Below are 22679 nucleotides of genomic sequence, written 5' to 3' on the forward strand. Positions count from 1 at the left end.
TTTCTAATGGGGCTCAGTATCATTTACTACCCTTCAAAATACACACTTCAACTGACACCCCCATAAGCTGTGTCCCCCTTATGCCCCATCCACATAAACTATCAGACCTTTTAACTTTAATCAGGAAGATGCTATATATTATCCTTTTGTTGAATTAAATATTTACTAATTTGCATTTCCTTGATCATTACTAACCACCCTTTCCCCTCAGGGGACATTCGAGGTTTCTCTTTCATAAATTTCTTGTCCAGAGTCTTCACCGGTTTTCCTTCATCTGTTGGGTTATGAATCCTTTTCTTAATGATTTCTAGGTCTTTATATATTTTGATTACCAGTCATTTGTTATCTGTGCTGCAAATGTCTCTCCAAATCTGTCAGCGACACATTGAGTTTTAAAATGTAAACTGAGTGGGGCACCTGGGTGCCTCAGTCAGTTAAGTCTGACTCTTGGTTTGGGCTCAGGTCATGATCTCATGGCTTCGTGAGTTTGAGCCCCATGTTGGGCTCTGTGCTGGCAGCGAGAACCTACTTGGGATTCTCTCTCACTTTCTCTGCCCCTCTCCCACTTGTGCTGTCTCTGCATCTCTCAAAATAAATACTCTTAAAATATATATATATATATATATATATATATATATATATATATATAAAAAATAAGATGTAAACTGAGCGCTCTTTCTGATCTGTGAAATAAGTCCGGACCATCCTAAGTCAGGACTATCTTGAAATAAGTCAGGACCATCCCAGGGTCAGAAGAGAATCATTTACACGGCTGTAAAGTCTACAGACATCAACAAAACCACAGTACCGACAGAAACATGTAACTTTTATGTTTGGGGAGCACTTTATACTTTTCAAGGCATCTTTTAATCACCTTATTTTTCAGCTTCACAAGAACATAGGAGGGTGTCGGGGACCCACTTTCAAATGTGTAAGATTGAGGAGTTGGTCACCGATGTCCTTCTAATGATCGAAGTCAGCCTCCCTCCTTCTGCTGCAGTGGGGGAGGCCGGGGCTCCGAGGGGCAGAGATGCATCTGCGGTCACAGCCCTACTAAGGGTTTGGGTGGGTTCCATGTCGATTACATCTCAATAAAGCCGGGGGCGGGGGAGTGGGGGAGGGACAGGAGGCCCTAAAATCTTAGTCATCTGATCCCCCGGGGCAGCGTGTCCCCACCTGAGGGCGGTACATCAGCATGAGGAGACAAGGAGAGGCAGAAGGGAATGAATCTGGGGGGCGGCAGGGCCCCATCACATGACCTTCCAAAACACGAGAAGACGGCAGCAGCCCCTCTCGACAGGGCAAAGCCCGTCCCGTGTTTCCGCTCCCGACGCAAGGGCCACGGGGATGTAAGGATGGACTCAGACGATTTTTATTGAGCCGTGGGTGCGGGGTCTGATCCTGCACTCGGTGTGCCGCGTGAGGAAGTGTCGTCAGCATTCACTGCTAGGGGCAAGCTTCTGTTCCAGAGATGCCCGGGCAGATCCCGGTGCTTTGTTTGTCGCTGTCGTTACTGGCACATGCAAAAACACGGATTTACCCCCAACTCGGATCTCAGACTCTAACGGAACGGGAATGGCTCATTCTCAGCTCAGCCCAGACAGAAAATACCTGCGGCAGCCGTGAAACTCTCCCCAGATGTGGGCCCCACTGAGGAACCGTGAAGAGACCCCGCCGGTCGGTCATGCAGCCCAGAAATCCAGGCTCCTTCTGTTCGGCAGGCCTTCCTGGAAGCACCTGGCGACATTGCCCTTTCTGGGGACGCCGGCTTCCGGCTTCCGGCATGACTCACAGGAGGGTGCCTTCCCCGTTCCCTCAGAAACTAGATACACCTGAGCTAATTTTACAACTGTCCTCTAGTTTAACTCCCCGGTTTTGGTTTTTCAATTAGGAGACAATCTTAGACAAATGCAATCCGAGTATCAGTGAGTTCACCTCCTGCCTACAGTGTGGAATTCGTTGTTTCTAGCACTACAGGAACAGATTCCTTCACTGCCCTGGACAGGGAGCCTGATTCCCACCTGGTTCAAAGCGCTCCAACAACTCCTGAAACGTAACAGATGTCCCGTAAGTGGCTGCAAAATGCACGAATCGGTGGTTGTGAATACCCGCTGGGCGCTAGCGACCTCTTCTACCGACTTCAGAGCTTCAAAGGAGTGAGCAAAATTCAGGGTAGGAGGTTTCAGTTGGCAACAGCAGGAACAGAGGACACCTCATCCCTAAAGTCGGCTGGCGCTCCGTGCCGGGAACAACTCCTGGAACACGTCACCTGTCGTAGAGATCCACTGACAGCACCCAAGCGCTACAGCCTATATATGCTCTGTAAGCGTCTTATCCCCACATAAGCTTTTTCAGAGTTGGGGCCTGAAAAGGTCCCAAGAAGCACTGTGCTGGTTGTGGGGAATAAATGGCCCGAGCCCTTCCCCGACCAAGATCCGTGTAGAGCCCCCTGAGTGACGGGTGCACCTGGGCACAGGTGGGCCCTGGAAAGTGCCAACCGCAGCTCCAGAAAAGAGCATCCGAGCGGCAGCATATCACCAAAGCAGCTGTCCCAGGCCACAGGGTCGGGACTGACCCTGACCTCCGTAGCTCAGGCTCCTCCCTCCGGATGCCCAGGGCCACCCCGGTGCCCGGCCCCACCCGGCCCTCCCCTGCGCTCCCTGCAGAGCCCTTCCTGAGAGCGCCGGACGGCCGGGACCAGGCAGGGCCTTCTCAGTGCCTTGGCAACACTGTCCGGGAGTCTGCAGAGAAGACAAAGCAGGCCAGCCGGCACGGCCCCCGGGAGCGTTGCTCTATCTACAGCAGTGGAACGGCCGCAGACGAGGCAGGGCCGAGCGGCCCAGCGCTGGGCTCGGAGAGGGCCCCCAGCCGGCTCCTGCCTCGCGCGCCTGCAGCTCAGTTGTAGGAAAGGTAATCGATGAGCCGGGGAGGGATGTTCAACTTGCTGATTTTCTCCAGTCCTCGGACGCCAGTGGCCTTCCGCAAGCTCACCCTGCAGAGCTGTGCCAGGGACAGAGGGGTTTCTGAAAGGGAACAGGAAGCACATGAGGTCAGCCTAAGAAACAGCATAACATCCTTCAACTTAGCAAATACCGAGGTGGAACCGGAAATAGGCCAGCCCTGCATGCTTTCCCTGGATGGCTACCAGGACGGACGGACGGACGGGACCTAGGAAGGAAGATCAGGAAATGGGATACGGGTGATGTGCGCTGGGGTTTCGTTTTGCGGGATTCTGGGGAGGTTTTTCCTCTTTTCTGTAAAGTCGTAAGTTGACACACAGATTTGTCAGCCAAGGACTAATCTAAGGCTACTAGGCTCGTTTCTCAAACTTGCGGACAAATGAGGGCCAGGGCGAGGGCTAGTGCTGGGCAGGGGCCTGGCCGCCAGCTCCTGTGGGTCCAGGCTCTCGGCACCGTGTGCGGCAGGGCCAAGGCGCCCGACGAGAAGTGACACGCGTCACAAAACTGCTCCGGCTGACACCGTCTGCGCACGCACATCCCAGTGCTGAGGGCCCGGCCTTCAGGACCAGAGACGAAGCCTCCGCTAGGAGGCCAGCAAACCAGGGCCAAAGATGGAAAGTACCTGGAGGCCCCTGGAGCTGAGGTGCCAGAACATGTGCAGAGTCTGGCCTCACAACGGCCTTTTAGAACGATTTGATTCTTTTTTTTTAATTTTTTAAAAATCTTTTTCATGTTTATTTTTGAAAGAGAAAGAGAGAGAGAATGTGTGTGCAAGCAGGGGAGGGGTAGGGAGAGAGGGGGACAGAATAAGAAGCAGGCTCCAGGCTCTGAGCTGTCAGCCCGGAGCCTGATGTGGGGCTCGAGCCCACGGACTGTGAGATCATGACCTGAGCTGAAGTCAGGACCTGAGCTGAAGTCCGCTTAATGGACTGAGCCACCCAGGTGCCCCTAGAACAATTCGATTCTTTACAACCAAGTAGAGGGGTGCCTGGATGGCTCAGCCCATTAAGTGTCCGACTCTTGATTTCGGCTCAGGTCATGATCTCACGGTCATGAGATCAAGCCCCACACTGGGTTCCACGCTGAGCAGTGGAGCCTACGTGGGATTCTCTCTCTTTCCCCCTCACTCTGCCCCTCCCCTCCGCTCGCTCTCTCTCAAAATAAATAAACTTAAAAAAAATATTTAAAAAACCCCCATGTTTGATGCAAATATCTGCTTGATAAAAATATAAATAAGCCAAACACAATATTCTCAACTTCTGCAGATTCATGAAATAAGTTCTTTGAGAGAGAAAAAACAAGTCCTGGAGAAATTCATTTTCCCATGTTCCTTTATCTCCAGATTATTTGGATGCAGGAAAACTGTCTTCCAGGAAACATTTGACAGATGTGGATGGTATTTGCCTCTAAATTCTTTTGGAGTTTGGTTGGGTGGGGCCGACAAAAATTTGAATAAATCATTCACCCCCCCCCCACCCCATAAGCAAGAGGTGTTTGAAAGCCTCATGTGGTTATAAGGCGGTGTGAACTCATTTAAAAATCTGTACCCAGAGAAGTCTTGTCCTTTTTCCCGATCACTTGCCCCTTGTCCCCTGAAGGGTGAGCAAGGGCTGCTCACAGGGATCGGGACAGCTGACTGCCTTGTACAGGGCTGGACAGACCATCTGGGACAAAGTTTCCTGCACAGCGGACTCGTGCAATTCCAAACAAGCAAGCACCACTCAAACAACAACAACAGGAAAGTGAGTTCTACTCACTTTCGTAGAACTCGAGGCGCTTGGCGGGTGCGCTGCTACTCCACGTGTAGTCAGACGGCTTCTTGCCCCGGTTGTCTCGCGCATAGATGTTGCCTCCGAACTCGACGAGCATCTCAATGAGGTCGACGTTCTTCACCTTGGCTGCATGATGCAGGGCTGTCTCGTGAAGCTTCGCTGCATTCACATTGGCCCCTGCAGATCCAAAGCGAGGAACGGTATCACCGAGGAGGGTACGCGCAGCCAGGAGAAACCCCGACAGGTACCTTCTCGTTCAGCACAGTGCACAGAAGCGATCCCGCAGGAGAGAAAATCCAGACAGGCTCTGCCACAGCCTTTTCAAAATCTTTTTGTCTACAAGACCATGGAGCCTTCCACCTGTCTTCTTTTTCTTAATATTTGTTTATTATTTATTTTCAGAGAGAGGTGTGCCCGGGGGGCTCAGTTGATTGAACATCTGACTCCAGCTCAGGCCATGATCTCCTGCTTCATGGGTTCGAGCCCTGCATCGGGCTCTGTGCTGACAGCTCAGAGCCTGGAGCCTGCTTCAGATTCTGGGTCTCCCTCTCTCTCTCTCTGCTCCTCTCCCGATTGTGCTTGCTCTCTCTCTCTCTCAAAAATGAATAAACACTAAAAAAGAATTTTGAGCGAGAGTGCATGCACAAGGAGGGGAGGGCAGAGAGAGAGTAAAAGAGAATCTCAAGCAGGCTCCATGCCGTTAGTGCAGAGCCAGACTCAGGGACTCCATCCCACGAACCGTGAGCTCATGACTGAGCCGAAGTCCAGAGTTGGACACTTAACTGACTGAGCCACCCAGGCGCCCCACTCAAAATCATTTTCAAGATCCAAATGCGGTAATTAACGTTTTTTCTTACGGCAAGAGAGCTAAACACAGATCGCGGTAAGAAAGTAATATAACTGGAAACAGAAGCAAAAAGAAGAAAAATAAAACAGAAAACTCCCCTGAGTCAGAAGCAGTTCTAAGACCCTATGCACTCCATCCCCACTGGTCCTGAGGCTCTCTGATGGTTCCCACACGCGCACGACGGGCGCAGGGCAGGGGCGCTAACAACGTGTGCTGCATGAATGAATGAAGAGTCCTTAAACATAAACATCTTTCACAAAAGAGAAGCTCAAAGAGAAAACAGGTAATGTTCCCCAAACATTGTCCACCAGTTCAGGTAAGAGATGAGGTGTCTCCTTGTGAATCCATCTGTTTTGGGGACAATAGTAGACACCCAGAAAGAGGTGAACAAGTAGTAGCTAATTACAGTAGTTTTAGATGCATTAAAAAGTAAAGATTTTGCTAAAACTATGATTTGTGTAAGGCGTCATTCTTAGGGCACGGCCACCACCAATTCTATGCAAGGGGATCTCCTACAGCCTTGGAATTTTTTTTTTTTTTCTAAGAAAAAACCAACTTCTTTGAAGTCTGTACCGAATGGATAAGGAGGTTACAAGAGAAAGGGGGTAGGAGAAAAGCATTTTATTTTATTTTATTAAATATTTATTTATTCTGGGGACAGCATGAGCAGGAACACAGAGAAAGTAGGACAGAGGATCCGAAACAGGCTCCAGCCTCCCAACTGTCAGCACAGAGCCCAATGTGAGGCTCAAACTCACAAATGGAGATCATGGCCTGAGCCAAAGTCAGACGCTTAACCAACTGAGCCACCCAGGTGGCCAGAAGAAAAGAATTTTAAAGAAGCCAAGCAAATAGTCCAGCATCACTGAAGCTATCCCCCCAAAATAGATTCAAGTCACAGTCACAAAATATCAGCAAAGTGGGGTTTAAAGAAATCATATCACCAGCCTGTCTCCATGTAATGATAAATTTAGAGGCCCAAAATAGGAAATAAGGGTGTAAGGCTATCAGATTTCCTGTCCCACTGAAAATAGTGGGTAATTCGGATTTCTGACTTAAAATAGTTTCAATCCCCAAGCACCGCAATGAGACAACACAAGTAATGCTCTCCAATGCCCACAGCCCAAACTCCCAAGTCAGGTCCGGGGAAAAAAAAAAAAAAATCCCTCAGTTAGAAGACTACATTACCTAGCTATTTAATTCAACAGCTATGCATGGTAAAAATAGTACTAAAGAGCAATCCGTTCAAAAACATCCCCGCACCGTGCACCCGCTCCACCACCTGAGGGCGCTCTTCCAACACCTGCCCGGTAGAATACAGATTCGCATAGTTCCGTGGTCATAAAGCAAAGGCAGGTCTGGACGCTAGACGCAAACTTGCAACGAAAAATAAACTGTAAAGTCTAACGATCTGAAGTGCAGGTAGCTGTCTCGCAGGTCATTAATTGTCACAATAATCTTGCCAAGTGGGGAGGAAAGAGACTGTCTCTACTTATAGCAAGAGAGAAGGGGGCCCAGGCGGTCAAGCTCCTCTCAAGGTCAAGGAGAACACTATGGCTAGGGGTGGCTGTACAACTCACACCTCCCTTCCATCCCGCTTACTAGGGCTTCTCACGATTCCAGGCCTCGCCTCGGAAGGTGACTCTTTCCACCAGGTGGCATACCAAGGTACACAACAGGACCTTTTTACACCGTGCGCTGGGCTCCCTTGGACGGGGAGACTAGGAGGGGTCCGGCATGCTCTGCAGCTGGGGAGCCACACCCCTGGGCAAACAGAGTACATGGGGGTGGGGGGGCTTGAGACTACAGAGCAGGACAAAAAACAGCAAAAAGGCAAACTCTGTAACACAGCACCACTTAGGTCGATTAAAAATACATGCCCCAACCCGTAATGAGTGTCTTACAAAAACACAGATGAAGCACATACACATACACGTTAGAATGGGGGCTGGGGGGCAGGGTAGAGGAAAGAGGGAAGGGGAAGAAGGTGGCTTCGTGGGAACTGATGATGATAATGTGCCTTGAACTGAGAAAGAGAGAGAGGGAGGGGGGCAGGGGGAAAGGGAGAAAGAGGGATGGGGTAGGGGGGAGGAGGAGGGAGGGGGAGGAGGAGGGAGGGAGAGGGGAAGAGGGAGGGGAAGAGGCTAGGAGGAGGGAGGGGGAGGGGAGAAGAGGGATGGGAGGGGGAGAAAGAGAGGGAAAGAGAGGAAGGGGAGAAAGGGGGAGAGGGAGGGAGAGGAGGGGGAGGAGGAGAGAGGGGGTTGGAGGAGACAGGGAGAGGGAAAGAGGGGGAGGGAGCCGTTCAGGGACATTAAAGCCAAGCAGCTCAGTACCTGGCCCTGTAACACCCGTCACTCCTTCTGACCACTTCCTGCGGAGCTAAATGCTGTGGCAGCTGTTAAGCGTCGCTATTACTTCCCCACGCTGCACCTTCACCCTCCCCCTCCTCCTCCTCTGCACAACCAACCTGCAGCTGGGCCATCCGGTGCCCACCCCGTGGGTCGGGGGGCACCTGCTTTCCAGAGATGCCGCTTCCACTGAGCTTTCCAAGGGGCCTTCCCCCCCCCCCCCCAACGTGAAGAATGGCTACTTTAAGAGGAACCCATGTGCTGCCCTCCCTACTTTTTCTGTATGCTTGAGGTTTCCTGTAGCTGAAAACGTTTTCTTTGAAAAGAATCCATTTGATCTAGGGAGATGGAGCTGTCACAGGAGAGCTGCAGTCAAGCCCAGAGCTGACGGCCTGGTGGTGGCGGCCACCACTGTCACATCCGGGGAACCCCTGCTTGAGACCGGCGTGAACCCCACAGCCGCCCTCCCACTCTGACCAGCCAGCCCGGCCGCGCTGACAGCCTGCAGTGGCGGCCGTGCTATTAGGGTGGGGGTGGGATGACCTAGGCTCCAGCCTTGGGTGTGGGTCCTGATTGGCTAATCCCTCTCCCCAGCCCCAGTAATTGGTTCAAATAATCTGGGCCCCACCCAATCAGAATTCGGCTGAGTCTGGAAGAAGGGCCTGGATTCGGTTTGGACCCAGGTTCCAATTTGGGCACAGGTTCCTCTTGGACACAAGAGGGAAGGGTTAGGCAGGCATCTGGACAAGTGGTTTTTCACTCTTCTCAGAAAGCTACCAGAAGCCTCCAGAAGCCTCCTGAGCAAAAGTATTTGGATTTCAGCCCGACCCTGAAGCAGCCATTTTAACCCCGTTAGGGGCCCCAGGCATAGGATCAAGTGAACACTTTGGACAGGAGACCTCCAAATTTCAAGGAAAGTGAGGGCTCGATGATCTTGCTGACCCTCAGGGCAAACTGGCCTCGAAAGCTGCCTCCTTCTGGTCCCCGCAGCCCCTACAGTGGGTTTTCCATTGCTTACACATGAGGAACCATTTCCATTAAGTTAGGACTTTGTGCAGAAAGGATGTTGGGGTTCCAACCCCTAGTCTTATCCTTCCCCCTAGAGCCACAAGGAGAGGAAGGAAAAAAGGACGGGCGCTGAGGTGTACTGAGCACACAGGTACCACGCGCTCTGCAGATGGCTGTGGACCAGAAAACTATTTCAAAAGTTCGGCAGTAATGCCCGGCAGGTACCCTAGGCTGACAGAAAAGCTGAGTGAATTGGCCGGAAGATCTAGGGCTGCTTCTCATCTAGACATTCTTTCACTATATAAAAAGTAAAAACGTTACTATATAAAAAGTAAAAAACAGTCGGTTAAGCAGCCGACTTTGGCTCAGGTCATGATCTCACAGTTCATGAGTTCGAGCCCCGCGTCAGGCTCCGTACTGACAGCTCAGAGCCTGGAGCCTGTTTCAGATTCTGTCTCCCTCTCTCTCTCTGCCCCTCCCCTGCTCACCCTCTCTTTCTCTCTCTCTCTCAAAAATAAATAAACATTAAAAAAATTTTTTTAATATATAAATAAAAACGACCCCAATGGCAAACCTTATACAAAATGAATCCTTTTTGCTCAAAAGACTTAAAAGTGCACATTAAAGTGAGCAAGACCCACAAATAGAAAAGTACATACAACCTAAGCTCAAACGACCATCCTCCGGAGAGAACTGGTAAGCTTTCTATTCCCGACCAGTTTTGTTTTTTTATCCTAAGTTGCACCCAGCATGGCTGAGCTAAAATTTTCCAACAAAATATTTAAGTTGGGTTCATAATGAAAACTCCTTCCCAATACCCAGTTTGGCTACATTTGCAAACTCCTGTGGTAGACAGGTCCCGAAGCCAACCTCCACTTGACTGGGTTGTTTTCCATCTTGTTTTTTATTTTTCACCCTGGGAGCCTCCCTATCCTTTTTTGAACACCCGACAAGGATCTGGATTCCACATGCTGCCAGCTCCATTTCCCTCGGATCCCCATCTCTTTCTGATTTAGAAGGCACCCGGGGCGCCTGGATGGCTTAGTTGGTTGAGCGTCTGACCTTCGCTCAGGTCATGATCTCACAGTCCGTGGGTTCGAGCCCTGTGCTGACAGCTCGGAGCCTGGAGCCTGCTTCGGATTCTGTGTCTCCCGCTCTCTCTCTCTGCCCCTCCCCCACTCACACTCTATCTCACTCAATAACAAATAAACATTAAAAAAAATTTAGATGGCGATCGAATTAGGCAGGTATTGGGAATGGTCCCGAGGCCACCAAAAATAATGATTAGCATTCACTCAGCATCAGGCCCTGCAGAAACGTGATCACAAATCCTTCTGACAACCCTCCAAAATAAGGTTTCCTTTTCCAGTTGTATAGATACAGAAACTGAGGCCCACGGTCTCGGCTGGCAAGAGGGAGAGCCAACTTCCAACCTGGTCTGAGTCCACCGCCCAGCGCTCGGCCAGCGCACGGTGCAGGTAAACAGAACACCTGTCCCGAGCAGGGCGGATACGATCACCAACACCCCTGCACCGAGCAGGGCAGGCAGAAACAGGACACACCTGCCCTGAGGAGAGCAGCCATAAAAGCCAATGGACTTGCACACCTGCCCTGAAGAGCAGGAGTAAACACAACACAGCTGCACTGAGGAGCACACATATAAATGCAACACCCCACATCGAGCACCACGGGTGTAAACCCACCACGCCTGCGCCGCATAAATACCGACACGCCAGCGGCAGCAGGCGCCAGCACACCTGCGTTAAGCAGCACTTTGACGCAGTCCAGATGCTCCCGGGCACAGGCGACGTGAAGAGGGGTCCCGAAGTGGCAGTCGTGTGCTTCCAGATTGGCCCCCACGTCAATAAGAAGCCTCACGCATTCGGAACTTCCTTAAAGCAAGCGGAAAAGGATGGGGACCGTTAATGAGCATACACATCTGAAATAAGCCTGAGAGAAGCACAGCTGAACAGGTAAGCCCCACGCCTGGCTGCTGGGGGAGAACGGGGAACCAGAGCCGCACCCTAACTGAAAGCGGGTCACAACCCCGAGTTGCCTGGCGGAGCCAGAACGTTGTGCTTTCTGGGCGTGCACGGTTCCCCCGGCCCGGCCTGGCGGCATGAGGGACAGAGGGCACAGGTGAGCCTCTCGTGGGAGAGCAGCAGGTTTGGAAACAGCACCTCTGAGCAGCCAGACCCGGCTCCTCAGCAGGAAGGAAGGTGCTCCCCACCTCCGGGGTCTCCTAAGCGGCGTCGGGAGCACCAGGCCTGGAGGAGATAAGCTGAAGCTGCCGGCAGCCCAAGTCCGAGCCCCCTGGAGGAGCTTCCCGAAGCTTCCTGACCTCGGAGGTACCCCAGCCTTCTCCCTGGCAGGTGTTTTTCTGCCTCTTTCCCGGCATCTTTAACTGGGTTTGGGTGGAGGTTCATTCTGTCCCAGGCTCCATCCTCTCTCCTCACTTATTCGTGCTTCATCGTCAGCAGCGGCCAAGTTTTCCACCTGTGGCCCTGAAATCCAGCCTCTTCCCTACAGCCCTCTGCTGGCCACTCTCTTGGGGATGTCTGGACCACTGCGTAGTCCTCTCCCCCATACTAAATCCTGCTGACTCTTCCCCTAAAGGTTTCTAAATGAATCCACCCTGCCTGGGCTCCAACTCCTCTCTCCACATCAGGATACCCCAGCCCCATCACTCCTCTATGGAAGAGCAGCAGCTACGCCACCCCCAAAATCTGCTTCTTTAGCATAAGGATTATTTTGAGCTTAAGGCAATTATATGGCAGATATAAGAAAAGCTCTCTGCCCCCCTCCCCATCTGCCTAATAGCGGGACAGAAATTTATAACAGTCTCCCCATCCCCCTCTACCAGGAAAGACAAAGTAATGACCAGAGAAAATTCCAGACCCTTATCAGCCCAGAGCATTGAGAGGACTCTACAGACCAGGTGGAGCATGTAACCTCTAACGGGAGATCCTCCCGTCCCGGCGCTCCAGACTGCAGAGGTGGGGATCCCAGGCAGAGAGGCAGGTGTGGAAGGGCGTTGGGCACGGAGCAGCTACAGGTGGCACTGGAGAGGGGTCGGTGGTGGGGGAGGGCTCAAAGAGGTGAGCAGGTCCCAGGTCGCCACCCCCGACAGGCCAACGAGTATGACTGGTAGGCCTGTCCAGCAGTGAGGATGACCCAAGGATTTTGAGGAGCGCTGGGACCAACTCTGTGATCCTACGCAGGGTCCTGGGTTTCATAAAGTGCCCTTGGAACTGCTCTTGACTTGAGTGCAAGTGGCATCTCAGCAGAGAATGATGGCTCTGAGTGGAGCCACGAAAGGACACGCACCCACACCCGAACATAACACTGGCCGGCACTGTGTCGGCCAATCAAAATATTGGCCACAAGTTTGCAAACTTTGCTCAGAAGAGTAGAATCCAAACTCCTTAGTGTGTCATTTAAAGATTTCCCACCTGCCGGTCTCGCCCTAAATTTCGTCTTCTCTGTCACCCCTCTCCTGGGAGCTTCCAGTCCAATGAGCCTGGACAAGTCACTTTCTCTCGCTTGGAGTGGCCTTCCTCTTCCTCTGAAACCTACTCCTTCTTGCAGGGCAGCTGAAATCCCACCTGTTCCCCGAGCCCCCAGGATGAGCGCCCTGTCCTCGGCCCGTGCTGGGTCTCCTCAAAATACAACAGGGGTCCACAGGGCAGAAGACGGTGAAGACCAAGTGAGCCATCACAGGGTAGGCTGATTTCCAGCGTTAGTATCTGAAAGGCACTGGAGACCCAGCTAAGAAGTAGAATCCTACCCTAGAAACCATGGCCCCTGCTCCTGGCGGGGAAGGGTCTGCAGGAGGAAGAGCTGAGGATTTCCACGGCTGGGTACCCGAGCTCCAGAAACAGAATGCGGGGGGGGGGGGGGGGTTGCTCGGCCGGCTGACGGCTTCAGCTACAATGCTCGCTTTGCTGGCGCAGACTCACCGCTCATGCAGGCCTCGTGCAACGGGGACGCCGTGTACAGGGGGGGGTTGACCTTGGCCCCGTAGGAGAGCAAGAGCTTCACACACTCGATGCTGCCGGAGGCACAGGCATCGCAGAGGGGCGTGCTGCCGTCGATGTTGCGGGCGTCCACCTGGTGGGGAGGAAGAAACGAGTGTCAGGGTGGAGGGGAGAAGCCCACACGACTCGCTTCCTCATCCTGACACACATTCATCTCTGCAAAGTCCCTTATTAGCAGTTTTGCAGCGTGTGCCAAGGTGCCGTCCCGGGCAAGGGCGTTCAAGGACAAAGGGAGACGGGCTGGCAGCGCCTCTGAGCCCGCCAAGTGCGGGAGGGGCCCTTTTCCGGGCTCTTCTCTTGGGACAGGGTCAACTGAGCCTCACTCCTGCCACCTCCTACCCCTCCCCTAGGCCCCCCTCCCCCCCAAGACTGCAAGGTGACGAAGGCAGGATGTAAAAAGGGCGTTTTAATTCCGGCTTAGGGCTGCCCGGAGCTGCTTATCGTGCCCCCTCTAGCCGGGAAATGACCCGGAGGGGAAAGCCGACCCCCAGGCTGGCGGGCTGTGCTCAGACTTCAGCTGCTGCGTGGGTACGCGCGACCGCTCGGTCCGCTTCCTGTGGGAGCGCCCTCACAGCCAAGCTCCTGGGTGCGTTCGGCCCGGAGGCTGCAGCCCACGCTCCGGGCTCCTGGCCCGCGGCTGCCGCTGCCCTCCGCCCAGCGATTCTGCCCACGGCGACGGCTGGAGGCTCAAGCCAGCCCGCAAGCAGGAGCAGGTGCGCAGGGAAGCAGATCCCGATCTTGCGCTTAGAATCCTGCTCTTGGACCCAGGCAGTGGCTCTTCGGCCACGGCCTCCAGCCCTCACAGACGTCTCCCTCGCGAGAAACTAGAACCGCCCGCTCTTTGGCCACCCGTGCCCTCCCGGCAGCCCAGCCGTGACCACTGCTGCCCCAGAGCCGGCTCCTCTGTTGGCCTCCATTACACCCCACGCTGGAGGCTTCCTTCCCCTCCCCTGTGGTTTCTCTACTTTCTGTGCATTTGCAACTCGAATCCCGAGCCTCTTAGTATTTCCCCTCCCTCCCTACGCGCTCCATCCATTCCCGTCCCCGGGGTCTGTCCTGAAGGGCCCCTCACCTGGGCCCCGGCGGCCAGCAGCAGCTGAACACACTGTGCCTGGCCCTGCAGGCTGGCCGCGTGCAGGGGCGTGATGGAGTCCACGGTGACCTGGTTGACACAGGCCCCGCTCTCAATCAGCTGCTGCAGCTGCAGGGTCTCGCCACGCTGGGCGGCCTCGTGCACAGGGGTGCGCTCCACCCAGAAACCTGGAAAGGAAGGCAGACCCAGTGCTGAGACCCGGGGACACGTGTACCCAGGTCAGGAGACCATGGCAGTGTCGCAAGGACGCTTCATGAAACCCAGCACCCGATGCAGGATCACGGAGTTGGCCGAAACGCTCCTCAAAATGCTCGGGTCATCCCCACTGCCGGAGCGTGGAGGTCATACTCATTGGCACGGCCTGTCGGGGGTGGCGACCTGGGCCCCGCTCACCTCTTTGAGCCCTACCCCCCCACTGACCCCTCTCCGGTGCCACCTGTAGCTGCTCCGTGCCCACCGCCCTTCCACACCTGCCTCTCCGCCTGGGATCCCCCCCTCTGCAGACAGGAGAATCTCCCGTTAGAATCTCCTGTCACTTGCCGTACCTGCACCCGTGTGAAGTCTCCCCTTCTTCCACGACACTCGCGCGCACACCCTCATTTACAGCTTGATGCCCTCTCCACCCCATCCTTGCCCGGGAGTGCCTTGAAAGTGGGGACCACCTTTAATCCACTTTAACAGGTTCCTCAGGACTTTGTACATGTAAAATCGTGTCACCTGCTAACAGAAGTAGTTTCACCACCTCCTTTCCAATCTGGATGCCTCTTCTCTTTCCGGCCTCACTGCCCTGGCTCGGACTTCCAGCTCGATGCTGAACAGAAGCGGTAAGAGCACGTCCCGGCCTTATTCGTCGACTTTCACGTCAGGGATGAGCTTAGCTGTGACTTTTTCACAGGTGGCCTTTATCAGGTGGAGGACATTCACCTCCCTTTCTAGTTGTTGTTGTTGTTTCTAATCACCAGATGGCGTTGGATTTTTGTTCAATGCTTTTTCTGCATCTAGTGCAGTGCTCCTGCCGGCGTTCCTTAATTGTGGAAGTGGTTAGTACATTAACGGACTCTCAGATGTTAAGCCAACTATGTATTTCTGGCATAAACCCCCTTGGTCATGATGCCATAGCATGTTTGGTTTGCTAGTGTTCTCAGGACTCTTATAGCTACACTCGTAAGTCAGTTGTCTTATGATTGATGTTTTTATCTGGTTTTTCCGGCTCCATAGAATGAGTCAGGAAATTATTGTCTCTTCCAAAAATTGGAAAGCACTGGTATCGAATCTTTAAATGTTGGGTCAAGTTCATCTGGGAAGATCTCTGGGTCTGGGCTTTCCTTTGCTATAAGCTTTAATTCCTAATTCCACATCTTCATTTGCTACAGGTCTATTCAGAGTTTCTATTTTTTTTTGAGTCAGTTTTGGTGTCTATTTTTTGCCAATTTTGGTAGTTTGTGTCTTTATTGGAATCTCTCCACTTCGCGTACATCCTCTAATCTGTTGGCCTACAATTGGTTATGGACTGAATTTTGTCCCCAAAATTCGTAAGCAAAGCCTGAACCCTATATACCTCTGAATGTGACTGCGCTTGGAGTCTGCACGGTTTCAGAAGTAATGAAGTCAAGGTGAGGTCATTAGAGCCGGCCCTAAACCCATCTAAGTGGAGTCTTCATGAGGGGAGATTAGGACACAGATACCTGGGATGGGCTGAACAGAGGAAGGGCCATGTGAGGACACAGTTAGAAAGTGGCCATCTGTAAGCCAAGGGGTGGAGAGGCCTCCGCAAAAACCAGCCCGGCTGAGCCCCCGATCTTGGACTTCCAACCTCCAGAGCTGTGAGAAAACGAACGTGCACTGTGTAGGCCACCCAGTGGCATTTTGTCACAGCAGCCCTGGCAGACTGACACGCCACCGTTCACACTGTCCCTCTGTGGTCCTCGTTTCTAGAAAGGCCAGAGTAACGTCATCCCTTTCCTCCTTGATCTTCGTGATCTGCATCTTTTTCCTTGAGGTTTGTCGATTTCATTGCTCTTTCCAGAGAACTTTTGGTTTTGTTGGCTTTCTGTGTTGTTTTTTCTATTCCCTATTTCACAGATGTCCTGTCTAATCTTTGTTTTTCCCCTTCTACCTCCTTCAGCTCCAGTTTTCATGGATGTCCTGTCTAATCTTTATTATTTTTTCCCTTCTACCTCCTTCAGCTCTAGTTTTCTATTTCCGGTGTCTTAAAGTGGAAGGATATTGATTTGAGCTGTTTCCTCTTAATATGAATGTTTACGGCTATAAAAGTCCTTCAAGTGCTACTGGGACTCTCCTCTCATGAGTTTGGTAGATTATCCTCATTTTTATTCATCTCAAACTAAAACTATTTTTACATTCATTCCAACCTCAATGTATACATTCAACAAACCTGTAACTGATCAAGGCACTGCTCTGATCCCAAAATGGAGTAAAATTCTCTCTCCTACACTGGCTCACCCCTCCCCATCACTCCCTTTGGCTATACAAAAAGTGTTCTGACCTCCTGATCCCTTTAACCAGTGGCCCTCACACCTGAGCATCCAACAGTGTCACCTGGGGGCTATGAGAATGGACTGCTGAGCCCCACCCCAGAGTCAGCAGGTCTTGGTGCCTGAGAATCTGCGTCTCTAATAAGTTCCCACATGATGCTGATGTTGACGCTGTGGTCTGGGGACTGCACTTTGAGAACCACTGCTTTAGACAATACCTCTCCCTCTGAATGAAGGCCCTTTTCTCCCCCCATCTCCTCACCTCACTCCTACCTTTTCCCACTCACCCTGGATGAGTTCTGCTTGTACCTCTCCACGCTGCAATCCAGTGCTTATTTCTTCCAGGAGGACTTGCCCCACCTCTGCCCCTACCCACCCTGGGTTAGCATCTCGTCTGTGTCCCGTCAGCCTGCCTCCCTGTCCCCACCAGCCCGTGGCAAGGACAGCACAGGGACAGCATGGGGACTAAGCTCTGCTACATCTGAAACTTGGCTCAGCCACTTATCAGCTCCTGTGGGACGTAGCTTCCCTTGACTGTCTCTTCACCTGTACATGGGGATGATGATAATAGTTTATTCATTGGTGGGTTATGAAAATTCAGTAGATTATAGTGAGTGAACGCACCTAGTGTGGGGACTGGCACAAAGTGCTCAGTAAATGCGGTCTATTTATAATACCCCTCCTCCCCCATCGTGCCTACCTGTCTTGTCCGCTAGCCAAAGAGCCTGTGACCCCATGAAATGGGGACTTGATCGCATGAGTGGCGGGGGGTGGAGGATGGGGCAAAAGGAGAGCTGAAACTCAAAGATTTGATTCTCACAAAATATAAAAGCCAAGCTTGTGGAACTTTCTATTTACCACTTCAAGAAGGCAACCCCCCAGTATGTTTGTTTAGCAGTGACTACCAGGCATGGGCACACCTGTCTTGGGGGTTAGTGAAAAGTGGCTATCATTCCAGAGTCACACTGGAAGAAGCAAAACCCCACAGGTAGGACGAGGAGTTGCAACCTTCAAAAGAGGAGGGCAGGGCGAGGCCCTCGATCATATAGCAAAAAAGGGAAATGCAGCTCAGGAAAACCAGTGCACCTTCCATTTCTTGCACTTTGCGGATAATTGTGTTTCTTTCCGAAATGAAGGCTTGTGGCAATCCTGTGTTGCAATTTTTCCAGCAGCGTTTGCTCACTTTGTGTCTGTCATGCTTTGCTAATTCTTGCAATATTTCAAACTTCACTACATCTGTCATGGTGATCTGTGACTAATAATCTTTGTTAGTATAGTGATGTTTCAGGATGCCATGAACCGTGCCCACGTAAGATGGTGAACTTAATCGACAAACATTGTGTTCCAACTTCTCCACCAACCAGCTCTTTTCCCCAGCCTCCCTATTCCCTAAGACCACCACACTGAAATTGCGACCAATAACCCTACGATGGCCTCTGGGTCTTCAAGTGAAGGGAAGAGTCCTACATCCCTCACTTTAAATCAAAAGCTAGAAATGATTAAGTTCGGTAAGGGAGGCATGTCGGAGGCGAAGACGGGCTGAAAGCTAGGCTTCTTGACCCCAACAGCCAAGGTGTGAATGCAAAATTTTCTTGAAGAAAATTAAAAGTGCTACTCCAGCGAACACGTGGATGATAAGAAAATGAAACCGACTTACAGCTGATCTGGAGAAAGTTCAGATGGTCTGGACAGAAGATCAAAGCAGCCACAACATTCCCTTAAGCCAGAGCCTAACCTAGGGCGAGGCCCCACCTCTCCTCAATTCCATGGAGGCTGAAAGGTGAGGAAGCTGTATAAGAAAAACTGGAGGCTGGCAGAGGTTGGTTTGTGAGGTCTGAGGAAAGAGGACAGCTCTAAAACATGGAGGCACAGGATGATGCAGCAAGTGCTGATGTCAAAGCTGCAGCAGGCTATCCAGAAGATGTAGCTAAGAAAATTAACGAAGGTGGCTATGCCAAACAGATGATCGGTGGAGATGAAACCTCCTTCTATTGGAAGAAGACGCCATCTAGGACTTTCATAGCTAGAGAGAAGTCAGCCTGACTCTCTTGCTGGGGTTAATGAAGCTGGTGACTTTCAGTTGAAGCCAGTGCTCGCTGACCATTTCAAAAATCCCAAGGCCCTTAAGAATTAGGCTACACCTACTCTACCTGGGCTCTATAAATGGAACGACAAAGCCCAGGTGACAGCACATATGTTTGCAACATGGTTTACTGACTACTTTAGGCCCACTGTTGAGACTTACTCCTTGGAAAAAGATTCCTTCCAAAATATTCATTAATAATGTGCCTGGTCACCCAAGAGCTCCGATGGAGATGAACGAGATTCATGGTTCCATACCTGCTAACACGACATCATTCTGCAGCCCATGGATCAAGGAGTCATTTCAGCTTTCAAGTCTTATTATTTAAGAAATACATTCCATAAGGCTATAGCTACCATAGTGATTCCTCTGATGGATCTGGGCAAAGAAAACTGAAAACCTTCTGGAAAGGATTCACCACTCCAGATGCCATTAAGAACTTTCATAATTCATGGGAAGAGGCCAAAATATCAACATTCACAGGATAACAGGAGCTGGGAGACGTTGGTTCCAGCCCTCGTGGATGACTTTGAGGGGCTCATGACCTCAGTGGAGGGAGTCACTGCAGATGAGATGGAAAGAGAGAGCAGACCAGAATCAGAAGTGGGACCGTAAAGTGGAATAATGCTGTAATCTCCTGACAAAACTTGAACGGAAAAGAAGTTGCTTCTCACGGAGGAGCAAAGAAAGTGGTTTCTCGAGATGGAATCTACTCCTGGTGAAGACTGTTGAAATGACAGCAAAGGATTTAGAATATAACATAAACTCCGCTGACAAGGCAGCAGCAAGGTTTGAGAAGACTGACTCCAATTTTGAAAGAACTTCTGGGGATAAAGTGCTATCAAACAGCATCACATGCTCCAGAAAAAGTTTGTGAAGGCAAGAGTCCAGCAACGCGGCCAAGTTCGTTGTTATCTTAAGAAACTGCCACAGCCACCCCAACTTCCACCACCCTGCTAAATCAGCAGCCATCACCATCGAGGCAGGACCCTCCACCAGCAAGACGATCAGATGACAGTTAGCATTCTTCGCACTAAAGCACTTTTACAGTTAAGGTATGTTTTCAGAGGATCGCATACTCGACAGGCCAGTGTAAACATAACTTTTACATGCACTGGGAACCCCCCAAAATTCATGTGATTCTATTGCAACATCCACTTGCTGTGGTGGTCTGGAACTGAACCCCAAATATTTCCAAGGGGTGCCTGTGTAGGTTCCCAGGCACGGGGATGCAGACCAAGCTGTGCTTCTGATCGTGGACCCCACAGGCAGACGCATGTCTCACGGCGGGAAAGGCCATATAGTAACAAGTGGAGACGGGAGGTAGGTAGTAAAAGCTTTCCATGTCCCCTGAGAAACCCACAGCAGGACGCGGCTTATCCACCCAGCCCAGCAGTCCAAGTAGCCCTACAAACCGATTACAGATGAATGTACTTGACGTGAAGGGTGTGAGCCTTTTAGCATAAAACCAGCAACCCAGGAAAGCCCCGCCTGGGTTTAAACCTCAGCCTTGCCTCTTTCTAGCTGTGTGAACTCCACCGTACCTCTAAATTATCAATAATAAGCGTATTGCAGCTGCCTCTGGGCTTGTGACCAGCACTGGCACATAACCTAAGCAGCACCAGGCTCTTATCGTGGTCCCAGAAACCGTCTCTCCTTTCTCTCTCCAGCTGACCAGATGGCAGCGATCCCCCCAGATGGCAGCGAGCTGTGTTTAGAGTTCACGGCTAAGGATGACAGAAAAAAATCCAGCTCACCTTGCTTAGAACCTCAAATCCTTAAGGTACCCTTTTATCATTGTCTGCCAGCCTCTCGAATACAGCTCTTGAGTACAGATCCTGAACATAGGATCACTTTTTCCACTTCGCAAAAGGATGCTTGCCCTTGGGTCCGTAACAACCTGTATTACATTGGCTAAGTTATAAATATAGGATTCACTTAGGAGGTGGCTTGCCCTAAATTCTCTGCAGAGCTTTACAATACGGCCTTAATAAGTATAATCTTTACCTCTGTGAGGCGTTCTATTAAAAAAAAAAAAAAAAAAGGAAAAATCTACGTGCTTTGAAGTATATATACCACACATCTACAATTTCAGATCAGAAAGTTAAAATGGGTTATAGTCCCTACAGTGGGCCATTGCTTCTGCTGGGATAGCGGTGTTCTGGATTCAATACATTCAGCTTATCCGTTTAATGCTGAGAATGAAAATGTCAGGAACCTATTTTTAGAGGAAATAAACAATGGCAGTCAAAAATATCCATGAACCCCAGAAGCTGTAAAATCCATTGGCTGAGCAAGCTCTTCTCTTAAAGATTCCTTAAACTATGCTCAGAAAAGTGAAGGCTGCGCTATTGAAGATTCTCCCTGAACAAAAACATGAAAACGTGTCCACGTGGCCCTGGTTAGCCATTCTTTGCTTATTTTAACTGAACCAAACACAGATGCACTGGAAGGGTCAAAGTCTTGCACCTGCCTGCGGTGGAATGCCAAGTAAAACCAGATGTTTACTAAATGTCTTTGATCATGTTCAAGGTGGCTATTTTCCAGGATCCGTTCAAATATCTGCCTTGCTGTGACTTCAAGTCCCCTTACGCCAAATTTACCCTTAAGATGTCTCACTTTTATTGGCACTGTTTTCACCAGTGTAAAAGTACTTTAGTTTTGTTTGGTTGGTTGGTTTTGGTTTTTTGCTTCCAGGCTTTCTAAGTGCTTTCTCGGGTCACTTCATCTGCTGTAGTATTTACTTCGTAGGGAAGTCTCCTTCCCCACAGAATGTCCCTTTGCCCTCGGATCCATTTTATTCTCCCGTAGCCTGAATGGTAGGAAGAACCGAGATGGCTTTTTTTTTTTTTTAAACATGGGGTGACCTGTCACAAGGGCATTATCTTCCTTCTGGGGCACACGCCTTCGGTCACAGCCGGATAGACCTGTAGGATGCTAATGACAGTGCGACACGACCTTCCCACAGGGCCCCTGGAAGATGTTCCGGCTCCCACACCGGGCTCTGCGGGGTTGCCCTAGGAGCGGTCCCGCAGAGGCAACTCTGGGTGCTCTGAACTTGGGGATGACCATGCCCACCCCTCCCTGCGCCTTCCCCAAGGTGCGCCGATGGGTCTGCGGTTGGGAAGTCCCGCGACTGGCGCGTCACAACGCTGACCGGGGCCAAGACGCCGGACGCAGAGAGCGCCTGAGATGCTTGGGGTTACCGACCTCGCTCCCCGTAAGGACTCGGCGGCGCTCCAACCTGGGCCCACCGAAACGTCCCTGCCGGCGTCCTCCGACGCACCTGTCCGGCCGGGAACAGCCCCGCGGTCCCCGCGCCCCCAGCACCCATGCCGCCCGCGCCCGCACGTACCCACGTCGCCCAGGTAGCAGCCGTCCGCCGCGCGAGGCTCCATGCCGCACGCCCGCCCGCTCGCCGCCGCGCGCCCGCCCGCAAACCCCGGCGGCTCGGGCGCCCGCGACCTGGGCGGGGCTCCGCCGGCTGGGCGGGCCTACGGGGCGCGGCGTCCTCCCGAGGGACCACGGGAGTTGTAGTTCCGCCGCGGCCTGGCGTCGGGTAGTCAGTGCGCGCCCCGCTGGTGCTCCCGGCCCGGCTTCGGCTGCAGCCTCCTCGGCGCCCCAGGGCCGCTCCGCCCTTGGGACGCCGAGTCGGGCTTCCTGCCGGAGCGGGGACGCTCCCCCTGTCTGTCACCTGAATCGCTTAGGTTCGGGAGAACCCAGCAGGCGCGCCTTTCCGAGCCTCGCGGCGGGAAAGAGCCGGTTTCCTAATAAGTCCAGGCGGACAACTGAATGAGCCCTTGTGCTTTGCTTTGCTTTGGTTTTACCAAAGGCAGTTGCGTGATGCGGCAGGTTTACCTTTGTCCAAGTTCCTTGCGGCCTGGTCACGAGATTTCTCACCAGGTCTGACCTGTATTGAGCCTACCTGTAGAAGTTAGCTTGGGCTGGAAAGTAAAAATACCAGAAATTATCTGATGCGGAAATACAGGAGGACTACTGGAGTGCGGAAGGTCTGATCTCTCGCTTGGACGACTCG

General features: G+C 51.9%; 1 protein-coding gene and 1 long non-coding RNA gene across 4 annotated transcripts; one reads left to right on the top strand and one right to left on the bottom strand.

The window, feature by feature from the left end:
- Nucleotides 1-805: 805 nt before the first annotated feature.
- ASB13 (ankyrin repeat and SOCS box containing 13) lies at nucleotides 806-22149 on the bottom strand. The gene is made up of 6 exons (XM_023256293.2): nucleotides 21999-22149; nucleotides 14045-14232; nucleotides 12895-13045; nucleotides 10693-10827; nucleotides 4718-4909; nucleotides 806-3023 (listed from the first exon to the last, which is right to left on the bottom strand). Exons 1-6 carry the CDS (start codon nucleotides 22039-22041, stop codon nucleotides 2896-2898), a joined length of 837 nt encoding a protein of 278 aa, XP_023112061.1. The 5' UTR covers nucleotides 22042-22149; the 3' UTR covers nucleotides 806-2895.
- On the top strand, nucleotides 10772-13275 carry LOC123386425. Of its 3 annotated transcripts, none has more exons than XR_006600264.1 (3): nucleotides 10777-10908; nucleotides 11799-11931; nucleotides 12524-13275. It is a non-coding gene; the product is annotated as an uncharacterized LOC123386425 (long non-coding RNA). The 3 variants fall into 3 exon arrangements; XR_006600265.1 differs by lacking the exon at nucleotides 10777-10908 and adding an exon at nucleotides 10921-11283; XR_006600263.1 differs by lacking the exon at nucleotides 11799-11931 and having other exon boundaries at nucleotides 10772-10908.
- Nucleotides 22150-22679: the final 530 nt, after the last annotated feature.

Source organism: Felis catus, chromosome B4 (genome assembly GCF_018350175.1).
Source record: "Felis catus isolate Fca126 chromosome B4, F.catus_Fca126_mat1.0, whole genome shotgun sequence".
NCBI classification, from domain to species: Eukaryota; Metazoa; Chordata; class Mammalia; order Carnivora; family Felidae; genus Felis; species Felis catus.

Bases quoted from the DNA above. Each gene is read 5' to 3' on its own strand.
- ASB13 (XM_023256293.2), bottom strand. From the start codon at position 22,041: ATGGAGCCTCGCGCGGCGGACGGCTGCTACCTGGGCGACGTGG. The intron at 10,828-12,894 runs GTGAGTCTGCGC...GCTTGCTTTAAG, and splicing joins GCACGAGGCCTGCATGAGCG to GAAGTTCCGAATGCGTGAGG. The intron at 3,024-4,717 runs GTGAGTAGAACT...GTTCCCTTTCAG, and splicing joins GCGCCTCGAGTTCTACGAAA to AAACCCCTCTGTCCCTGGCA.